General features: G+C 37.8%; 1 protein-coding gene across 1 annotated transcript in view; it reads right to left on the reverse strand.

Moving 5' to 3' along the window:
- Positions 1-18,487, reverse strand: part of ANKS1B (ankyrin repeat and sterile alpha motif domain containing 1B) — a 1,816,017-nt gene that overhangs the window by 1,506,392 nt on the left and 291,138 nt on the right. Inside the window, exon 2 of the mRNA XM_042781827.1 lies at positions 736-816. Within this exon, the coding sequence (XP_042637761.1) occupies positions 736-816 (81 nt within the window). The remainder of the gene's footprint in view (positions 1-735; positions 817-18,487) is intronic.

The following is an 18,487-nucleotide window of genomic DNA, read 5'->3' on the forward strand; positions in this document are numbered from 1 at the left end:
AATATACAAAGAATGTAATCACTGTCACTGAATTGTACAGGTAGAAACTGTTGAATCAGTATGTTTTTCTCAACAATAACAACAAATCAAATCACATCAAATAAATTATTTTAAAAAATTGTTATAGTTGAGAGGTTTGAAATCAGAAAGACCATCATGGAGCACAAAGAGAAAGCATTTCAGCTAAATTTGGAAGATTTTGAAGCAGTTAATGTAAGTGTCCAAGCTTAAAATATCAGGAGTCTATAAAAATTTTCAGCCACTCCTCGGACAGAAGGTCGGCCAATCTACTTCCATAGTTATAGTTGCTGTGAGTTGGAGCTGACTCCACAGCAGTGAGCTTGGTTTTGTTTTTGATTTTATAAAAATTTTGCTCCTAATAAGCACTCCCATGTTGGCTGAACACAGAGAGACACTAAAAAAAGAGAGGAGGGTTTTATCCCAATCTCTCCCCAAATGCCACATGACTAACATGTCCGGGTGAATCCCTCCAATCTCCCTGTGTGATATTAGGCTACTGTACAGCATTCTCTCTCCTTGTATACTCTGTATACACTCATCCTCAGCATCACTCCTACCGAGTATAACTTGTCAGGGCTGCCACCTGCTGTGTCTCCAAATTCATCTAAGCCCAGTGGACTCATAGTGACATGAGATAGGCATTGTCAGACGTAATTACTGTCATCCTATGTAACTAAATACACAAGGATACCAGTCCAAATAAGTGGCACTTACTTATGTCCATTTAAGGCTGCATGGTGTAAAGCAGTGTAACCCGAACTGTCTGTGCAGTTCACATTGGGGCCTCGCCAGATGCTGCAAATAAAGCACAAGTGCAGAGTTAACAGCTGAGCAGAATCATGCTCTGAAAAACAAAAAGAAGCCTGATAGTCCCACAGCCAGCAGCATGTTGCATATGAAAACGTTAGTCATGTAGACAATGATTGCCATCTTTCATGCACTCCCCTTGAGTAGACACAGAGAAAGTGATGAGGAATGGAACTACTTTCAGAAACTAGTAGCAAGCATATGACCACTGCCATGCATTCAAGTTCAAATCCAAAAATTCCCTATTACTCTCTATCATTACTTAAATATTGAAAGCAATTAACATTCAACTATTATATTCTGTACCAAAGAATAAAGATTTATGACACCCGCCTCCTCCATTTTAACACACATTCTGAGATGGCAGTGATTTATGTAAGTTATAAGATATTTTTGCACTATGAGAATATAATCTCTTCTTGCTGTTCTATTGCTACCAAGAAAATGTAGTCAGTATTTCATACTTGAAAGTATAATTGAAGATGTGAACTGTTTAAACCATAAGAAGATTCTAACAATTTTGCAGTTATTGTTGATTTTATTATACAATATATTCTGGATAGAACATGTAACTATATAAGAGAGTCCATTTTACCCAAAATCACTAAAATTAAATAAACCATTTGTAGCTTTTGGGAAAATAAAGTACCGAAAGATGCTTCTGCAAAAAGTGACCAAAAAAAAAAAAAAATGACTTTATCTGCTGTTATAATGATATGTTTTATGACAACTAGCTCAATATTCACCAAATATTGCTTGTACACCATCTGTATGTCACACTTTAAGATAGGCACTGAGTGAAAAACCATAACTCAAGGTCCTCCTTTACAAGAATACAGTCTAATGAGGGAATGTGGAGATAAAAACATAACTAATAATCACAGAGTAGTAAGAAAGTTGAGGGACCATATCTCTGAGAGGAGAGTGACTAGCAATTCCACATAAGAGATCATAACAGACTGAAACTGAGATGGAAAAATGAAAATGAGTAGAAAAGACTGAATTAAAAATAAGAATCAATATAATGCAGAGGCTAATGGGAGGAAAGGAGGAAAAAATAATCCAAAAGCCTATAATCACTCAGATTTCAATCTCAAACATATCCCACCTGAATTTAGAGACCATCTGAGAGAACAGATTTGACACATTGAACACCAGTGAACAAAAAACAGAAGAATTGTGGGATGACATTAAGAACATCATACGTGAAAGAGCAAAAGATCATTAAAAGGCAAGAATGGAAGAAAAAAACAAAACAGATGACAGAAAAGACTCTGAAACTTGTTCGTGAATGGAGAGTAGCTAAAGCAAATGGAAGAAATGACAGGATAAAAGAGTTGAACAGAAGATGTCAAAGAGCAGCACGAGAAGATAAAGTCAGTTATTATAATGAAATGGGCAAAGACCTACAGTTAGAAAATGAAAAGAGAAGAACACACTTGGTATTTCCCAAGCTGAAAGAACTGAAGAAAAAATTCAAGCCTCAATTAGCAGAGCTCTGGTAGTGTAGTGCCTAAAGCACTTGACTGCTAACCAGAAGACTGGTGGTTCAAACCCACCAGCCACTCCTCAGAAGGAAGGTTGGGCAATCTATTTCCGTAGTGATACTGCCTCGGAAACCCAAGGAGGGGTCGCTATGAGTCGGGTCTAACTCGACAGCACGTAACAACAACAACAACATGGGCAAAATACTGAATGATGCAGTAAGTATCAAAAAAAAGGTAAAAGGAATAAACAGAATGACAATACAACAAAGAACTGGCCAATGTTCATCTATTTCCGTAGGTGGCATATGATCAAGAACGAATGGTAGGGAGAAGTTGAAGCTGCACTGCAGGAACTGGTAAAAAACAGGGCTCCATGAATTGATGGAATATCCACTGGGATGTTTCAACAAACGGATGCTGTGCTGGAGGCACTTAATCATTTATGCCAACAAATATGGAAGACAGCTACCTGGACAACTGACTGGGAGAGATCCGTATTTGTACCCATTCCAAAGAAAGGTGATTCAACAGAATATGGAAATTATCTAACAATATCATTAATATCACATGCCAGTAAAATCTTGCTGAAGATAATTCAAAAACTCTTGTAGCAGTACATTGACAGGAACTTCCAGAAATGCAAGCTGGATTCTGAAGAGCACATGGAACAAGGGATATCAATGCTGATGTCAGATGGATTTTGGCTGAAATCAAAGAATACCAGAAAGATGTTTACATGAGTTTTACTGATTATGCAAAATCACTGAACTGTGTGGATCAAAACAAATTATGGGTAACGTTGCAAAAAAAGTGAATTCCAGAACACTTAATTGTGCTCACCAAGAACCTATACACAAAACAGGAGGCTGTTTTTCAAACAGAACAAGGGGATACTGAATGGTGTGAAATCAGAAAGGGTGTATGTCAGGGCTTTATCCTGTCACCATACTTATTCAAACTGTATGCTAAGCAAATAATTCAAGAAGCTGGACTATACAAAAAAGAACGTGGCATCAGGACTGGAGGAAGACTTATTAATAACCTGGGATACACAGAGTACATAACCTTGCTTGCTGAAAGTGAAGATGACTTGAAGCATTTACTAACGGAGTTTGAAGATTATAGTATGGATTGCACCTCAACATGAAGAAAACGAAAATCCTCACAACTGGACCAATAAACAGCATCATGTTAAATGAAGTAAAGATTGGAGTTGTCAAAATTTTGTACTTCTTGGATTCACAATCAACACCAATGGAAGCAGCAGTCAAGAAATCAGATGATGTATTGCACTGGGCAAATCTGTTGCAAAAGACTACTTTAAAGTGCTGAAGAGCAAAGATGTCTCTTTCAAGACTAAGATGCATCTAACCCAAGCCATGGTATTTTCAATAGCCTCATACACATGTGAAAGCTGGACAATGAATAAGGAAGATTGAAAAAGAGTTGATGCTTTTGTGCTGTGGTACTGGCAAAGACTATTGAAAGTATCGTGCACTGCCAGAAGAAGGAAAAAATCTGTCCTGGAAGAAGTGCAGCTGGAATGCTGATTGGAACTTGAATGGCCAGACTTCATCTCTCCTGCTTTGGTCATGTTGTCAGAGGGACCATTCCCTGGAGAAGGATATCATGCTTGGTAAAGTGAAGGTAAGTGAAAAAGGGGAAGACACTCAACGAGATATATTGACACAATGAATGCAACAATGGGCTCAAGTATAGCAAGGATTATGAGGATGGTGCAAGACCAGGCAGCATTTTGTTCTGTTGCACATGGGGTCACTATGAGTCAGAGCCAACTCGACCTAACAACAACAACAATACAATAATTAATACAGTGTAGACTGCCTACCAACTTCGACAGTCTGAAATTGAACAAACATGCAATCAAGATGTGTTGAATATCACTGGAGATTAGAATGCAAAAGTTGGAAACAAAGAAGAGTCAACTGAAAGTCAAAAAAGAGTCAAAAGAGTAGTTGGAAAATACAGCTTTGGTGATAGAAATAATGTTGTAGATTGTATGACAGAATTTTCTAAGACTAATGACTTATTCAATACCTTTTTCAGCAACATAAATGATAGCTATACATGTGGACTTTGCCTGATGGAATACACAAGAATCAGACTGACTACATCTGTGGCAAGAGGCAATAGAGAAGTTCAATATCTTCAACCACAACAAGGCCAGGGGCTGATTAGGTAATAGACTATCAACTGCTCCTATGCAAGTTCAAGTTGAAGTTGAAGACAATTAAAACAAGTCCCAAGTCCCCAACAGCCAAAATATGACCTTGATAATATCCCTCCTGAATTTAGAGACCATCTAAAGAATAGATTTGATGCATTGAACACCAATGACCCAAAACCAGAAGAATTATGGGATAACATCAAGAACATCATTCACGAAGAAAAAAAGAGGTCATTAAAAAGACAGGAACGGAAGAAAAGACCAAAATCGATGTCAGAAGAAACTCTGAAATTTGCCCTTGAGTGGAGAGTAGCTAAAGCAAATGGAAGACATGACAAGATAAAAGAGCTGAAGAGAACATTTAAAAGAGCAGCTCGAGAAGACAAAGTCAATTATTATAATGAAATGTGAAAAGACCTGGAGTTAGAAAATGAAAAGGGAAAACATGCTAGGCATTTCTCAAGCTGAAAGACCTGAAGAAAAAATTTAAGCCTTGAGTTGCAATATTGAAAGAGTCTATGGACAAAATACTGAATGATGCAAGAAACATCAAAAGATTGAAGACACAGAGTCACTGAACCAAAAAGAAGTAGTCGACGTTCATTTATTTCAGGAGGTGGCATATGATCAAGAAACAACAGTATTGAAGGAAGAAGTCGAGGCTCACTGAAAGAATTGGTGAAGAAGAAGCTCCAGGAATTGACAGAATACCCACTGAGATCTTTCAACAAAGGGATGCCCCACTGGAAACATTCACTCAGCTATGCCAAGAGATTTGGAAGATACCTATCTAGCCCACTGACGGGAAGAGATCCATATCTGTACCCATTCCAAAGAAAGGTGATCCCACAGAATGTGAAAATTATCAAACAATATCATTAATATTGCATGCAAGGAAAATCTTATTGAAGATAATACAAAAAAAAAAAAAAGTTTGCAGCAGTATATTGACAGCTTCCAGAAATGCAAGCTGGATTCAGAAGAGGATGTGGAACAAGGGATATCATTGCTGATGTCAGAGGGATCTTAGCTGAAAGCAAAGAATACCAAAATGATGTTTACTTATGTTTTATTGACTATGCAAAAGCAATCAGTTGTGTAGATCATAATGAATTATGGATAATACTGAGAAGAATGGGAATTTCAGAACACTTGATTGTGCTCATGATGAACCTGCACATAGATCAGGAACCTGTTGTTCGAACACAACAAGGAGAGACTGCATGGTTTAAAATCAGGAAAGGAGTGTCTCAGGGTTGTATCCTTTCGCTATACTTATGCAATTGGTATGCTGAGCAATTAATCTGTGAAAATGGATTATATGAAGAACATGGCATCAAGATTGGAGAAGACTCATTAACAACCTGTAATATGCAGATGATACAACTTTGCTTGCTGAAAGTGAGGATGACTTGAAGTACTTACTGATGAAGATTAAAGACTAGTCTGCAGTCTGGATTACACCTCAATATAAAGAAAACAAAAATCTTTACACTGGTCCAATAAACAGCTTCACAATGGATGGAGAAAAGATTGAAGTTGTCAAGGACATCATATTACTTGGTTCTACAATCAACACCAATGGAAGCAGCGGTCAAGACATCAGATGATATACTGTGTTGAGCAAATCTGCTGCAAAAGACCTTTCAAGTGATGAAGAGCAAAGATGTCTCCTTGAAGATTAAGGTGTGCCTAAGCCAAGCCATGGTATTTTCGATCGCCTCACATGCATGTGAGAGCTGGACAATGAATAAGGAAGACCAAAGAAGAGTTGATGCTTTTGAGTTGTGGTTTTGGAGAAGAATGCTAAGAGTGCCATGGGCTGCTAAAACAACTAACAGATCTATCCTGGAAGAAGTGCAGCTGGAATGCTCCTTGGAAGCAAGAATGGCCAGACTTCATCTCACCTACTTTGGTCATGTTGTCAGAAGGAACCATTCCCTAGAGAAGGATTTCATGCTTGGTAAAGTGGAGGGTCAACAAAGAAGGGCAAAGCCCTCAACAAGATGGATTGACACAGTGGCTGCAACACTGGGCTCATGTATAGCAAGGATCGTGAGGCTGGCACAGGACCAGACAGTGTTTTGTTCTGCTGAGCATAAGGTCACACTATGTGTCAGAGATGACTTGACAACACCTAACTACAACAACACAATACAGTGTGGTAGCAGAGTAAAAAATAGGCAGATCAATGCAGCAAAACAAAGGACAGTCCATATAGATCCACGCATGCATGCAACTGGTTTTTGACAAAGATGCCAAGAAATTCATTAAAGATAGGGTTGTTGTTGTTGTTGTTGTTGTTCTTATGTGCCATGGAGTCAGACCCAACTCACAGCAACCCCTCCTTGGGTTTCTGAGGCAGTATCACTATGGAAGTATATTGCCCAACCTTCCTTCTGAGGAGTAGCTGGTAGGTTTGAACTGCCAGCCTTCTGGTTAGCAGTCAAGTGCCTTAGGCACTATGCTACCAGAGCTCCCACAGATAGGATAGTCTTTTCAAAAAATGGTGCTGGAACAAGTAGTATCCTCTTCTTTGGTGGAGAGAGATACTATAACATATACAAAAAAAAAGTGAACTAAAACAAAATCATAGATCTAAGAGTAAAACCATAAAACTTCTAAACTTTTAAAAGAAATACAGGAGAAAATCTTTTGGCTTTGGGATAGGCAATGATTTCTTAGATATGACAAAAGAAAATTTGTTAATTTAGACTTCATCAAAATTAAGAACTTGGTCTTCCAAAAACACTGGCAAGAGAATGAAAAGAAAATGGACTGGAAATAAATATTTGTAAGTCACATTTTCTGATAGGCTTTTGTATCCAGAATAGGTAAGGTACTGTCACAAAGCATGAATAAGAAAATTAACAATCCAATAAAAAAAATGAACAAAAATCTAAAGAGACAGTACATCACAGAAGCATTACCGATGGCAATAAGAGCATGAAAAAGATGCTCAGCATCATCTGTCATTAAAGAAATGCAAATAAAAATCACAATGAGATACTACTGCATATCTACTGAAATGGCCATCATTCAAAAGACTTCTCATAGTAAAGTGGGAACTCATATGAATCAACTGGATTCTCACACACTACTGTGAAGTTATAAAACAGAACAACTACTCTGGGAAAAAAGTTTGATAGTTTCCTAAAAAGTTAAACATATATGACTATATAACCCAGCCATTCCACTGTAGTATTTAGTCAAGAGAAATGAAAGCTTATGTCCACACCAAGACTTATTATACATGGATATTCATAACAGCTTCATTTGAAATAGCCCTAAACTGAAATGACTCAAATGTCCATTAACAGGTGAAAAGACAAACCAATTTTGATATATCCAACAATATGGATGAATCTCAAAGTAATTGAAAGAATTCAAACCAAAAAGACTACAGATTGTATGATTCTGTCTATATAAAACTCTGGAAAATGCCTGTCTTTAGTGACAAGAAGTAGATGAGTGGCTGTCTGGGAATGGGGGTGGGACAGAGAGAGGTAAAAGGAGGAATTACAAATTTGTACAAGAAAACTTTTGTGGGTAATCGATAGGTTCATTATCTCAATTGCAGTAATAGCTTGTATATATATTTCACACCTTATCAAATTGTACACATTAAATATGCACAATTTTTTGTATGCCAATTTTAGCTTCTTGTTGTTGTTGTTATGTGCCGTCAAGTCAGACCCGACTCATAGTGACCCCTCCTTGGGTTTCTGAGGCGATATCACTACAGAAGCAGATTGCCCCATCTTCCTTCCGAGGAGTGGCTAATGGGTTTCAACCACCAGTCCTCTGGTTAACAGTCAAATGCCTTAGGCACTACACTACCAGAGCTCCCAATTTTAGCTTAGAAAATGTTAAATTTAAAAAAAAAAAAAAAAAAAGGAAGATTGGTTGAAAATGTAAGAATCAGATTCTCAGGCCCCATACCCCTCTCAGGAGTAGACTGGCTGTCTCTGTTTGCTGGGCAGAAGGGGGGATTTAATCTCAGGTGGTTATTTGAGGGCAGACATGTCAAACTGACAACAGGAGTCCTATGTGAATGTTTGCATACAGAATGTTGAAATCTCTAAAAATCTTCCCCAATCAGCTTCTAAAATAGGAACAGCCAGGTTTTTATGCTCCAGGCAGTGACCAGAATATCTTTATCAAGAATATATGAATAATCCAATAGGCTCCCCAAAACGAACGGCCCAAGTCAGATCATCCTATAATAAAGCTAGTGTGCTTGTAAGTATTTAATAACCAGCACTGCAAAAATGGGGGAAATGGAGAGAGTTCAAGTTTGTAGCCTTCACAATTTCTGGAATGTAAATAAGCCCACTTAAGGGTGGGAAGAAATGCTAACAATTGGTTTTACAAACTGATTCAAGAGGAATCACACACATTACTGAAAAGCCCACAATCACACAAGCGCCAAAACCAGGAACTCAAGAGCTGCCAATTGCTTTTTGAAAACCTATATCCTCAAATCTGAACCAAGGACCACACCAGTCATCAGAGGAAAGTCTCTAATATTAAATAAGCAAAAAGAGGTAAGAAATTAGAAACAAACTATAGAAAAAAGAAATATGGAAGGAATTTGAATTGTGTAGAGAGAGAAAATTTTCAAAAATAGTATCATTAATTGTTGTTGTTATGTTGTTATTTGCCATCGAGTCAGCCCCGACTCCTAGCGACCCCTCCTTGGGTTTCCGAGGCAGTTATCACTACAGAAGTAGGACTGTCCAACCTTCCTTCCGAGGAGTGGTTGGTGGGTTTGAACCACCAGCCTCCTGGTTAGCAGCCAAGTGCCTTAGGTACTATGCTACCAGAGCTCCTAGTATCATTAATATCCTCTCAAAATAAGAAAAGATACTATCTGCAAGAAAAATGTAATAAAAAAAGAAAATTTAGAGACCAAAAAAAGAGAGCCCTATTAAATAAAAAGTATGACAATAGCAGAAACATAAAACTGACTAACAGGACTGAATAATAAAGTTAAGGAGATATCCAAAAGATTAATTTTTAAAAAGGCAAAAATATGGGAAACATAAATGCCAACTATAGACATGAACCTCACCAGATGGAATTAACAGGAACCAAATTAACTACATCTGCGAAAAGAGGAATAGAGAAGCTGAATACCGTCAGAACAAGGCCAGGGAATGACTGTGGAACAGACCATAAATTGCTTGCATGCAAGTTCAAGTCAAAGCTGAAGAAAATTCAAACAAGTCCATGAGAGCCTAAATACAACCTTAATTATACCCCATCTTATTTTACAGACCATCTTACGAATAGATTGGATGCACTGAACACCAATGACCAAAGACCAGATGAGGTGTGGAATGGCAACAAGGGCATTATACATGAAGAAAGCAAAAGGTCACTAAAAAAAGGAAAATGAAGAAAATACCAAAATGGATGTCAAAAGACAGTCTGAAACTTGTTCTTATACAGAGAGTACATAAAGCAAATAGAACAAATGATGACATAAATGACGTGAACAGAAGGTTTCGGCTAGAGAGGACAAAGTGTTATAATGAAATGTGCAAAGATTTGGAGTTAGAAAATTCAAAGGGAAGAACACACTCAGTATTTCTTAAGCTGAAAGAACTGAGCAAAAGAAAAAATTCAAGCCAAAAGTTCCACTATGGAAGGATTCTATGGGCAAAATATTGAATGGCTCAGGAAGCATCAAAAGAAGATGGAAGGAATACACGGAGTCATTATACCAAACAGAACTGGTCACATTCAGACATTTCAGAAAGTAGCATCGGATCAAGAACCAATGGTATGGAAAGAAGAAGGGCAAGTTACACTGAAGGAACTGGTGAAAAACAAGGCTCCAAGACTAGACAGAGCAGCCATTAGGTGTTTCAACAAACAGGTGCAACACTGGAGATGTTCACTCATTTATGCCAAGAAACTTAGAAGATGGCCACCTGGTCAACGGACTAGAAGAGTTCCATATTTGTACCCATTCCAAAGAAATGTGATCCAAAAGAATGCAGAAATTATCAAACAGTATCATTAATATCACATGCAAGCAAAATTCTGCTGACAATAATTCAAAAACTGTTAACAGCAGTATATTGGCAGGGAACTTACAGAAATTCAACTCAAAGTAGAAGAGGATGTAGAAAAAAAAAAACATCAAACTGATGTGTGATGGATTTTGGCTGAAAGCAAAGAATACCAGAAAGATGTTTACCTGTGATTTACTGATTATGCAAATGCATTTAACTGTGTAGATCAGAACAAATTATGGATCACATTGCAAAGAATGGGAATTCCAGACACTTAGTTGTGCTCATGAGGAAACTGTATTAGACTACAAGGCTATCATTCAAAAAGAAAAAGGGGATACTACATGGTTTAAAATCAGGAAAGGTGTTCGTCAAGGCTATGTCCTTTCACCCTGTTGTTGTTGTTGTTATGTGCTGTCGAGTCACCTCTGACTCATAGCAACCCTATGCACACAGAATGAATCACTGCCCAGTCCTGTGCCAACTCCATGATCCCTGCTACACTTGACCCCAGAGCCACAGCCACTGTGTCAATCCATCTCATTGAGGGCCTTCCCCTCCCTCATCGATCCTCCTCTACCTTACCAAGCATGACATCCTTCTCCAGGGAATGGTCCCTTCTGACAACATGACCAAAGTAGGTGAGACAAAGTCTGGCTATTCTCACTTCCAAGGAGCATTCCGGCTGCACTTTCTCCAGAACAGATTTGTTAGTCCTTTTAGCAGTCTGTGGTACTTTCAGCATTCTTCACCAGCACAACACAACTCAAACAGCATCAATTCTTCTTCAGTCTTTATTATTGTCCAGCTCTCACATGCATATAAGGCAATTGAAAATATCATGGCTTGTGTCAGGCGCAACTTAGTCTTCAAGTAGACATCGTTGCTCCTCAGCACATAAAAGAGCTCCCTTGCAGCCAACTTGCCCAGTGCTATATATCATTTGATGTCCTGACTGCTGCTTCCATTGGTGTCAATTGTAGAACCAAGCAATGTGAACACTCTGACAAATTCAATCTTTTCTCCATTTATCATGATGCTGCTTATAGATCCAGTTGTGAAGATTTTTGTTTTCTTTATATTGAGATGTAATCAATATTGCAAACTGTATTCTTCAATCTTCATCAGTAAGTACTTGAAGTCATCCTCACTTTCAGCAAGCAAAGTTGTGTTGTCAGTGTATCGTATGTTGTTAATAAGCCTTCCTCAGATCCTGACGCCATGTTCTTCTTCATATAGTCCAGCTTCTCGGATTATTTGTTCAGCATACAGATTGAATACGTATGGTGAAAGGATACAACCTTGACACACTCCCTTCTTGATTTTAAACCATGTGGTGTTCCCTTGTTCTGTTCAAACAACAGCCTCCTGGTCTATGTACAGGTTCCTCATGAGTACAATCAAGTGTTCTGGAATTCCCACTCTTCTCAATGTTATCCACAATTTGTTATGATCAACACAATCAAATGCTTTTACATAGTCAATAAAACACAAGAAAACATCTTTCTGGTATTCTTTGCCTTGAGTCAAGATCCATCTGACATGAGCAATAATATCCCTTGCTCCATGTCGTCTTCTGAATCCAGCTTGCATTTCTGTAAATTCTCAGACAGTATCTGCTGTAACAGTTTTTTAATTATCTTCAGTAAGATTTTATGTGCACAAGATATTAATGATATTGTTCTAAAATTTCCACATTCTGTGGGATCACCTGTCTTTGGAATGGGTACAAATATAGATCTCTTCCAGTCAGTTGGCCAGGTAGCTATCTTCCACATCTCTTGGCATAACCAAGTGAGTGCCTCAAGTGGGGCATCCATTTATTGAAACATCTCAACGGGTATTCTGTCAATTCCTGGAGCCTTGTTCTTAGCCAATTCCTTCAGTGCAGCTTCCACTTCTTCCTTCAGTACCATTGGTCCCTGATCATATGCCATCTCCTGAAATGGATGAATATCGACTAGTTCTTTTTGGTACAGTGACTCTGTGTATTCCTTCCATCTTCTTTTGATGCTTCCTGCATCATTCAATACTTTGCCCATAGAATCTTTCAATATTGCAACTAGAGGCTTAAATTTTTTCCTCAGTTCTTTCAGCTTGTGAAATGCTGAGCGTGTTCTTCCCTTTTGGTTTTCCAATTCCAGGTCTTTGCACATTTCATTATAGTAATTGGCTTTGTCTCCTTGAGCTGCTCTTTGAAATGTTCTGTTCAGCTCTTTTATCTTGTCATTTCTTCCACTGGCTTTAGCTACTCTCTGCTCAAGGGCAAGTTTCAGAGTCTCTTCTGTCACCCATTTTAGTCTTCTCTTCTTTTCTTGTCTTTTTAGTGACCTCTTGCTTTCTTCATGGATGATGTTCTTGATGTCTTCCCACAATTCTAGTTTTCAGTCATTGGTGTTCAATGCATCAAATCTATTCTTTAGATGGTCTCTAAATTCAGGAGGGATATATTCAAGATCATATTGTGGCTCTCATGGACTTGTCTTAATTGTCTTCAGCTTCAAGTTGAACCTGCATATGAGCAATTGATGGTCTGTTTCACAATCAGCTCCTGGACTTGTTTTGGCTGAAGATATTTAGCTTTTCCATCAGCTCTTGCCACAGATGTAGTCAATCTGATTCCTGTGTACCCCATCTGGCGAAGTCCATGTGTGTAGCCACCGTTTGTTATTGAAAAAGGTATTTGTAATGAATAAGTAGCTGGTCTTGCAAAATTCTCCCATGCCATCTCCACTGTTATTTCTGTTACAAAGGCCAAATTTTCCAACTACCAGTGATTCTTCTTTGTTTCCAACTTTTGCATTCCAGTCACCAGTGATAATCAACACATCTTGATTACATATTTGGTCAATTTCAGACTGCAGAAGTTGATAAAAATCCTGTTTCCTCATCTTTGGCTTTGGTGGTTGGTGCATAAATTTGAATAATAGTAATATTAACTGGTCTTCCTTGTAGGCATATGGATATTATCCTATCACTGACAGCACTGTACTTCAGGACAGATCTTGAACCATCCTTTGTAATGATGAATGCCACACCATTCCTCCTCAAACTGTCATTCCCAGCATAGTAGATTATATGGTTGTCTGATTCAAAATGGCCAAAACCAGTCCATTTCAGCTCAGTAATGACGAGGATATCAATCTTTATGCGTTCCATTTCATTTTTGACAACTTCCAATTTTCCTAGATTCATACTTTGTACATTCCATGTTCCAGTGATTAACGGATGTTTGCAGCTGTTTCTCCTCAATTTGAGTCATGCCACGTCAGCAAATGGAGGTCTTGAAAGCTTTACTCTATCCATATCAGTAAGGTTGGCCCTACTCTGATGATGCACCATACTAACGCAAATTGTATGCTGAGCTAATAATCTAAGAAGCTGGACTATATGAAGAAGAACTCAGTATCAGGTTTGGAGTAAGACTCATTAACACCCCACAATATGTAGGTGACACAATCTTGATTGCTGAAAGTGAAGAAAACTTTAAGCACCTACTGATGAAAATCAAATCCTATAGCCCTCAGCTTGGATTACACATCAACATAAAGAAAACAAAAATCATCACAACTGGACCAAAAACATCATCATGATAAATGGAAAAAATAATTGAAGCTGTCCAGGATTTCCTTTTACTTGGATCTATAATCAGTGCTCATGGAAGCAGCAGTCAAGATATCAAACAACATATTATACTGGGCAAATCTGCTGCAAAAGACCTTTTTAAAGTTTTCAAAACCAAAGACATCACCTTGAGGACTAAAGTGCACTTGACCCAAGCTATGGTATTTTCATTCATTTTGTATGCATGTGTAACTTGGAGAATGAATAAGTAAGACCAAAGAAGAAGTGATGCCTTTGAGTCATGGTGGTGGTGAAGAATATTGACTATACCATGGACTGCCAAAAGAACAAACAAATATGTCTTGGAATAATTACAAGCAGAATGTTCCTTAGAAGTGAAAATGGCCTGACTCAGTCTCTCCTACTTTGGTCATTGTCAGAAGGGACCAGTCCCTGGAGAAGGATTAATGTAGAAGGTCAGCGAAAAAGGGGAAGACCTTCAATGAGATGGGCTGACACAGTGGCTGCAACATGGGCTCAAGCAGAGCAACGGCTGTGAGGAGGGCACAGGACCAGGCTGCGTTTCATTCTGCTGTACACAAGGTCGCCACGAAGTAGAACCGACTCAACGGTACCTAATAACAACAACCACAACATGGAAAATAATAAAGAAAACTAAAGCACCCATCCAGCAGTTATACTATTGAATGTCAGTTCCACAAAATTAAAATATTAAGAAAAATAGATGAGAAAAAACCAGAAGAAATAATTTCAGAAAAATTCTCAAAACTGAAGGACATTACTATTCAAACTGAAAAGTGCATGTGTAACTTCGATAAAAAAACAGAAATATAAAAGAAGGAGTAAAACTGATAGACATTTATATTTCAACTATACAGGTAAAACAAATTCCAGAAACAGTCATCCACAGCTATTCTCTCAACTTAAATCTTTGTACTTTTAACTCTAATAACATTACTCTTCACTATTCAGGGAAGCTAAAATGAAGAGAAGTTATTCATAATAATTACTTTCACTTCAATCTGCTATCTTTAATTATTAGCATGTACTTGACAAGCTGTTACTATATACAAGAAAATAAGACAGGTCCAACAATTACAAAAATCAGTAGATAGTTTCTGTCTCCAAAGAGCTTACAATCTAAATAGAGAAATTACAATATAAGCACTAAGCGTAATGCCTATACCATTACCATATAAATATCCGATAAATGTTTGTCATCAATCTTTTTGTTCTTATCATAAAATCAATGCTACACTAGAAAAATCTATAAAGATGTGGATTCTCCCTAAACTAACATATCTATTTAAGGCAACTTCATAAAAATCTCAGTGGTATTTTTTTCTAGGGAAAATTGGACTGAAAGTTGTAAAGGGCATCCAGAATAACTTCAGAAAAAAGAAAGGCAAAATGAGAAGCAGCAATGAGATTCATGTGTTACCAAGTATTAAAACACATTCTAAAACTACAATAGAAAAGAAATTATGACTCTAGTACCAGAATAGAGAGACCAACTAATAAAACAGAATCTAGAAACAGACCAGCAGTATATGTGAAAACTTAGTGTAAGATAAAGATGACACTTGAAAGAAGCAGGAAAAGGAAAACTTATTTAATAGACAGTCCTGGCAGAAAAATCATTCAGGGAAAAAAAATGTTTCATTCCCTACACTTCACACAATTTAGCAAAAGTAAATCCTACATGACCTGTCCTTGACTCCTTTTGGACCCATTTTCTACCCTCTTCTATTCACCCACCCCATTCCAATCACACAAGTCTCCTTAAAAGTACAAGTATGTGCATACCTTCTGGTTTCTGCATTTTATATTCTCTTTGCTTAGAAAGTTTCTTTTTCCCTCAGTACTTACATGACTCAAGCTTTCTATTAAGAAACCATTTCTTCAAAGACCCCTTCCTTGACTATTCAATCAAAAATAGGACCTGATCATCCATTTCTTTTCCCCCAATTATGGGATTTATCATTATCTGAATTTATATACTTGTTTACTATTTGTGTCCCCAGTAGAATTGAAGCTCCATATGGACATTATGTCACCACTGTATCTTCACAGTTTCTAGATCTGTGCTTGGAATAATGTAAATGACCAATAAATACTTGTTAAATTAAATACAAATAGTGTGAATACCTCTACTTGGCACTAAACAGAAAAATATACCACTGTATATTTTCCATCAACTTGAGAAAATAAACGTTAATATTCAGTGGTGGATAGAGTGCAGAGAAAAAGATACTATAATAACCTAGCAGTGGAAATGGAAATTGGTACAATTTTTCTGGGATGCAACTGTAATATATGTAAAAAGCCTTAACAGTCTGCTAACTTTTTACCTTGCAATTCCACTTAAGAGGAATTAATTAAGAGTGTGTGCAAAGACTTAACTATAAGAGTATTTATCACAATGCTACTTACAACAGTAAAAATTGTCAAACTCTTTGACTATTCACTACCCCTTAGGATAATTATTCCACTTCCTCTCATCAGCTAGATTTCTATTATGGCCTGTCTGGAGATATTGGTACTCATTTTTCTCCAGTCTGGCAAAAAATATCTTCCTTTTCTTTCTCTAGATAAGACCCCACAGGATAATAACTTGGACTCCTAAAATTCTTTTAACTTATGTCCACCTCTCTGGGAGGGGAAAACTCAGTGAAAGAATAGTCGGGCTCTCAGAGATGATGCAAATCTTTTTAGCTTTATACAATGGTCCTCTCCCTCCCAGGATGTTCACAATGCCTAAACAAGAATGGGTGTAAGACACCGAACCCTATACGTAGAATTACTATTTCTCTTAATCTGAGACTCTGAAATTGACTCTGCTAACTGCCAATACTAGTTCCTTATGGTTGTTTTTCTGTCAAAAAATCCAATGCACAACACTAGAGTAGGAAATACATTCTTAAAGAAGAGTCAATACCCAGAATCAGGTAATAGAAGAAATGAAAGATGAAATTAAAAAATTCCTTGAATCAAATGAGAATGAAAACTTAACATACCAAAATCTTTGGGACACAGCAAAAGCAGTGATTAGTGGGCAATTTATAGCAATAGATACACACATCAAAAAAGAAGAAAAAGCCAAAATCAGTATTTTAATCCAACATCTCCAAATTTTAGAAAAGGAGAAGCAAAAAAAAAAAAAAAACCTACAGTCACCAGAAGAAAAGAAATAATAAAAGATTTGAGCAGAAAGAAATGAAATAGAAAACAGACTATAGAAAAACTCAACAAGACCAGAAGTTAGGTCTTTGAAAAGATTAATGAAATCGACAAACCACTAGCAAACTTAACAAAGGTAAAGAAGGAGGAGATAAAACTAATAAAAAATGTAAGGGGTGACATCACAACAGAACCAACAGAAATAAAAAGATTATTAGGATACTATGCAGAACTATACTCCAACAAATTTGAAAACCTAGAAGAAATGGACAGACTTCTAGAAACACGCTACTTACCTAAACCAACACAGACTGAGGTAGAAAATCTGAACAGCCCCATAACAAAAGAAAAAATTGAACAGGGGTGGTGTAGTGAATGACATGGTACAGCTTTTCTAGCCAGTCTTTGTAACTCCCACTTTGCCATGAGTAACTGAGTAGTTGCTTGTTAAAGTCATCTACCTGGGGCAGCACAAAGCAATCTTCTGGAAAAGTTTGTTCTCTCTTAGGTGTATAGAAATCTGATGTTTGGATTGGTTGGTTTTGCCACTCTGCCAGGCTCAAAATGAGCCCTCCTACGGGTAGAAAGGATCTTCTCATTGCCATCTAAGAAAGATGCACTGCTGAGAGAGATGCACTGCTGAGAGAGAGACTGCCGGCTGAGAGAGACTGAGCACATTCCTGAACTTGAATTGTAGCCTGTTGCTTCCCTAATAAACCCCATAATCTGTGTAGTCACTGCAGCAAATTATCGAACCCAGCAGAGAGGTGGTGGGTGTCATGAGAGGGGTGGTTGCTATCAAGCCTGGTAAGAGGGCTGGAGGGTGGCAGCATGTCTGGCCTCATAGGAACAGGCCTTGGCCTGCTAATGGTGATTCTGTCTTCCTCTTGTGTTGTTAGAGAAGGTCAAAAGATGCCGCCTCCCTGCCCCTTTATTAAAAAAAAAATACTAAAAAAAAAAAGTCCCCCCATCAAAATACTAAACAGTCCTGAGCCTGCTTAGCTTCCGAGATCAGACAAGATCGGGCGCATTCAGGGTGGTATGGCCGTAGACAATGGTCCTATAAGTTACGTGAATGATCAGAATTCCCAGGCATATAGTAGAGCTGACATGGGGCAAGGTTGTGGTCACTGCTCAGTAACAGCCAGCTACCAAGAGGGACTGAGTAGTTGAACCTGTGGGCTTGGGACCATAGT

Source organism: Orycteropus afer, unplaced genomic scaffold (genome assembly GCF_000298275.1).
Source record: "Orycteropus afer afer isolate SDZICR_OR568_19922 unplaced genomic scaffold, OryAfe1.0 scaffold00177, whole genome shotgun sequence".
Classification (NCBI taxonomy): domain Eukaryota; kingdom Metazoa; phylum Chordata; class Mammalia; order Tubulidentata; family Orycteropodidae; genus Orycteropus; species Orycteropus afer.